General features: G+C 33.8%; 1 protein-coding gene across 1 annotated transcript; it reads right to left on the minus strand.

Annotated features, from left to right (window-relative positions):
* Positions 1 to 2,996: 2,996 nt before the first annotated feature.
* LOC119831375 (cytochrome P450 6B5-like) lies at positions 2,997 to 4,756 on the minus strand. The gene has a single exon (XM_038354690.1). The coding sequence runs from the start codon at positions 4,640 to 4,642 to the stop codon at positions 3,140 to 3,142; it is 1,503 nt and encodes a 500-aa protein (XP_038210618.1). The 5' UTR covers positions 4,643 to 4,756; the 3' UTR covers positions 2,997 to 3,139.
* Positions 4,757 to 5,446: the final 690 nt, after the last annotated feature.

Consider the following 5,446-nt stretch of genomic DNA (forward strand, 5'->3'; position numbering starts at 1 on the left):
GCAGCGAAAAATAATAATACGAACGCGATCATGTTCGAGGAGTCTATAACTAATAATGAGCAGAATATTTTTTTATTATGACTATTTCGATCGAATTCTAATCTTATCAGTTAGCAGCGTGTTATTCAATGCAACCTAATAATATATTACTAGCTGTTGCCCGCAACTTCATCCGGCTGGCTTAAATATGAGTAGGTACTACGAAGATAAGTTGTTTGTTAAATCTGAAATGCACCAATTTTAAAACAATTTGTTTTTTATTTTATGACAATTACTAAAACCTTAAAAAAAAACTAAAAAGATTACAAATTTGATTGCGAATTAACAGTTCGATTTCAATGAAACTTATATATCTATAATTATACCTTATTATCCTGGGTATAAAATGGGATACTTTTTGTCCTCGAAAAATACGTAGAAAAAAAACTTAATTTTTCAGTTTTTCCATAGACATTGATCTGTAGAACCGCGAACACGCGTTGCGTTACCCGCTGTGGATTCAGCGCCGTAACCTGTAGCGCCGAAAGTCGGATTTGGCTTCAACCGTTTGCGGCACACGCGTGCCGCACGCCCTGCCTCCCCGACTCCTATATAACGACGGCGTTCTGCACCGCGCGATGCGTATAATTTCTGAATTTTGATGTTGTTCTTGTCGTTCTTATTGGAATTAATATTGTATGCGTGTAATTTTAAAGCGTGCTTTTCAGCGCGACCTTCTTGATTACCGGATCATTTCTAAGACTTTCGATCAGTTATTTGTAAATACCGACATCCGCACTATAAGTAAAATAATAACGGAGGTACTTCTAGAGGCCCTATTGCAAATTATAAGTTTATCATTAAAAGTAATGGAATGGTTTTTTTAATTTGTGATAGCTTAAATCGACTTTTTGCATGAAATGGTTTCAGGCAGTAGTTTTTGAAGACATTAACACATTCACTTCCTTGTACAGTGGATGCTGATTGGTGCCCCTTTACCACCAAGTGACACCTTGTTTCGCTCGGTTGCTATATATCATATTAAAGAAAAGTTCGGTCAATCAAGTTATGGCAAGCCAATTGATGTTCAGAACGCGACATGGAATTTCTTGATTGCGTTTAAAAGTTAAATACTGTTTATAATTATACTATATAATAATTGAATTTATTTATTTTTCTTTGAACTATATTATGATTTATAACTAGGGGTCTATAACTGCTCCCGTGCTCCTTTTTTCTCTCCATAAGAGCCTTCCTTGTGCCTTAATGTTCAAACAAAATTAGCCGAATTGATCAAAACTTTCTTGAGTTTTACGCTTAGCAACACATTTGGTGATTCATTTTAAAATATGTAGATATAAATAGATAAGATATATTAAAATATAATTTTTTAACCGAGTTCAAAAACTAAAAAGGAGAAGGTTCGTTTGCATGTTGATTTTGGGTAGGTATGCTAGATAAAAGAAAATATAGATATATTCGGCAATTGTGAACCGATTTATAAGATTTTTATTTAGTTCGAAAAAAATAAGCATAAAAGCATAGCATTAAGACCGGGTCTGGTGATGGAAACTTAGGGAAATCGAGCAAAAACCACCTGAAAATTCACAGTAAACGTACATTTTTGATCCAATTCCCTGTTTCCAATTTGACTAAAGTTTTCCATAAGTGTCTAACTTCAATAAAATGCAATAGTCTGGTTTTATTGAACTGATCTGATGATAAAGTCAGCAGGTGGAAATGGAATTCCTCTAAGGCAGAGAAAGAGCATACACAATATTTTATAAATGAATTTAACAATAATATGTGTTGTACACAGGTCCGGCTTTCAGTAAGAAAATTCTTCAACGGTGAATAGTGTTAGAAATTTATTATTTACATCTGGTCACACTAAATGAACATACTGTAATTAAGTGATATATTATGTATATGTAAATGTTGTAATCTTTGACAATTTTGTACAATCTTTGGTACTCTTTCTTTTACAATAAAACTGTTCTCGCATTCACCGGATTCTACGTGTTTTAATTAATTTTATTAAATATCAAAAACAAAAATTAGTAAATAGATTAAACCATAAAAACCTGCTCTAAATTCCCTTAGGAAATGTCTGCTGCTCCCAGGTTTGGCTTCTGGGGAGGAAACTTTTCAGTGCTGAGCAGCTTAATTTTTTTTTATTTGTTATAAGTGTAATCTATGACGTAACGGCACAATATAACTAATAGTACATGGTAATTGGTAGCGGGAACCCGCGTTGATAGGGAACATAAGTGCAGGTAACTGCTATATTTGGTACTAGACGCTCGTACCGGCTCCGTCCGAATATCAAGATTCTTGCTTTATTCAAAGGGAGAATTTAATCGGTATAAAAACCCGTTCTGTAGTTTCAGCGTGGTTGGCATCAAACTAAATTCCACCTTTACATCAGTGTGATGTTTTTTTTGAACTAAAAAGGTTAAATCGAAGTCTAATGGTATATGGATGGAATGGATGAGTGGATAATTTTCACCATATACCTATTATACTGCCCACTTGGCTTGGTTGGTACAAACTTTAAATAGATGAGTGGATAACGCTTATAGTAATAATTTATTTTTCGCTTTTGAATGGTTTAGAAGTCGGTTAATTTTATTAAACAATTTATTTCATTTAAAATCTTATATACGAACAATAAATAAAAATAATGTAAGTCACATTAGTCTTTTCAGACACCTTAAGAAACTTTCTTAAAAGGAAATGTTTAACTCAGTAAAAATTAAAGGAAAATTATTATAATTTACTAATTACAGTCCTGTAAGTTATAATTAGAAGACAAAGAAATCAAAAAAGAAATAATGTAAAAATAGGTACAAGATGATTTGTGAGCACTTTGGCTCAAAAATAAGTTTAAATTAAATTTATTCTCGGCCTCATGTATCCGAAGCCTTCGATATTCTTCATGAAAAAATGGCCAACTAACAATCAATTAAAATGACCTGGAAATCACGTCGCTTGGGAAGAAAAAACTGTAGAAAACTAAATATTTGGGACGATACGTTGCAGCATGAAAACCGAATCTGACTGGACTGGACTGGACTGGGCAAGATAAGGCAAGCAACAAGTGTTACATAACTTATTGAATAGTAAATAATACTGTTTATTTATTTATCTGCTTGAATAATTATTTAGGAACAGATCTCGGTATGAATTCAACATCTATATTGTAAAGTCTCACTTGCGCGGGCTGAGGAACGTATTTAGGTCCACCTTCGTCAATAATGGTCCTTACTGTAAAATTGCGAAGTAAATGTACCAAACCGGCTTTGGTTTGTAATAGAGCGTATCTAGTACCCACACATACTCTATTTCCCTTTCCAAATGGCATATAACTTATATCAATTATTTTGTTTCTATTTTCTGGAGCGAATCGTTCTGGTATAAATTTCAGGGGCTCTGGATAAAATTTTTCATCATGATGAACTGCAAAAATAGGCGTCATTATTCTCGTCCCCTTTTCAACTTTGACATTACCTACTGGTAAGATGGTGTCTTTTACGCATTTTCTTGTTATAAAGCCGACGGGTGGATGCAATCGCAAGGCTTCACTAACAACCATATCAAGGTGCTTCATACCCATTATAGCGTCATAATCCATTTTGTTATTATGTATTTTAAAAGCTTCATCGATTTCGTTGTGGACTTTTTCTAAATGTTCCGGATGTCTTCCCAGTTCTATTAGTGTAGCATATAAAGCTTGAGCTGTAGGTTCCACGCCTGCGATGAAAAAGAAGAAGGCTTGCGCCGCCAGTAACTCATCTGTTGGTTTCAATTCTAAGCCAGTATCTTTATCTACAATGGTACCAGCATTCTGCAAAGATACGCATATGTCAGCGAAGTCATGTCGTTTGGTCTTCTCGAGTCCCCGAGCCCGTATTATATTTCTAACTGCCCCAATGAAGAAATCTTCGAAATCTTTGAATAATTTTAAACCCAAGAAAGTGAATAATTTGTTGCTCAAGTTACCAACGGCAATTTTAAGACTACTCTTTAAAGTAGGTTTCGTCGATTTGCGTGCCATATCAAGAAACGGCGAATCAAAAATAGATCCCGTGCTCACTCCAAACACAGCGCTTCCTATAGCTGCACTGCAAAATGAAGATAAAGTGTCAAATGCATTTCCTTTCAGCAGCTCTTTGTTAGCCTTTAGATGTTCCACTAAGTCCGTGGCGCTTTTATCTATGATATAGTACATGGATTTCAATTTAGAAGATGTGAACAGCGGTGTCATGGTTTGGCGCATTAGTTTCCAGCGATTTCCATTCATGAAAAGAATATTGTCGGCGAGTAGGTCATTCTTGCTTGTATCCAGTCCTCGGTGATTGAAGGAGGCGAAGTCAGTTGTTAAAACATATTGAACATTTGTGGGATCTATCACACATAATGTTGGTGTGAACAGCGATCCGATACCAACAGCCGGTTCATTGCGATATTCTTTGTAAACCTCACCTAGATTTTGAAAAACTGGTTTCTTTTTAGAAGCGAACTCCCAAAATACTCCAAACACTTTATGCTTCGAGTAAAATGCCACATTTCTTTTCTTCCAATAGTCTTCGTTGTATTTTCCGCAAATGTAAACGAAACATAATATTATTGTTGCCACAAATAAAAATATAAACGCAATCATGATCGAGGAGTCTATGACTAATATAGAAGATGCCTACACAAAATGTATTTATACTGTAATCATTTCGTACAGAATTCTAATCTTATCGGTTGTTACCACGTTATATTCAGTTGGAAGTCAATCAATCAACTATTTATTTATTAGATACTAGTTGTTTCCGGCAAGTTCATCTGCGTGATATGTAATTAATATTAGTTCTATGAAGATGAATAGTAGTAGTAGTTTCTTTAATAGTTTCTGTTAGACTATTTATTGAAAATGATTTTATTTTTTTATAATCACATTGAAGAAATAGCATTTATTTAGAAGATAGCGGGACACGAAAAATTGAAAGAAGAAAATACACAAAAAGCGACTTTTTCATTAAGTAAACCCAAGAGTGAAAGGATTTATTGTGTATGACTGTTATCGATGTTTGCGTTTAAATCAACCACATCTGATCAGGTCTATTTTAATTAAAGCGTCCCGAAAACTGTTCAATATATAATAAATAATAAATTATAAGCAAATACGGAAATAGCAGAAATATAGTAACAGAATTGGAAAAGTGCAGCTACAGAGTTTCTTGCTGGCTCTTCTCTGTACAAAATGGCCTTCCGAATCGGTGGTACATATTAAAACTATGTTATTTCGATTTAAATGTGCTTCTTTAAAAAGTCTAATTGAATAAATAAATGTTTCCGGTCGTCTTACATTAATTTTGTTGCTACTAAACCAAGTTATTGCAATCTACTTGATAATAAATCTCGATTTATATCAAGTGCTTATTATATTATTAATTTCGGATTAATTTATTACATATAA

This window comes from Zerene cesonia, chromosome 13 (assembly GCF_012273895.1).
Source record: "Zerene cesonia ecotype Mississippi chromosome 13, Zerene_cesonia_1.1, whole genome shotgun sequence".
Lineage (NCBI taxonomy): Eukaryota > Metazoa > Arthropoda > Insecta > Lepidoptera > Pieridae > Zerene > Zerene cesonia.

Excerpts from the sequence above, each read along its gene's own strand:
- LOC119831375 (XM_038354690.1), bottom strand. The coding sequence starts at position 4,642 with ATGATTGCGTTTATATTTTTATTTGTGGCAACAATAATATTATGTTTC.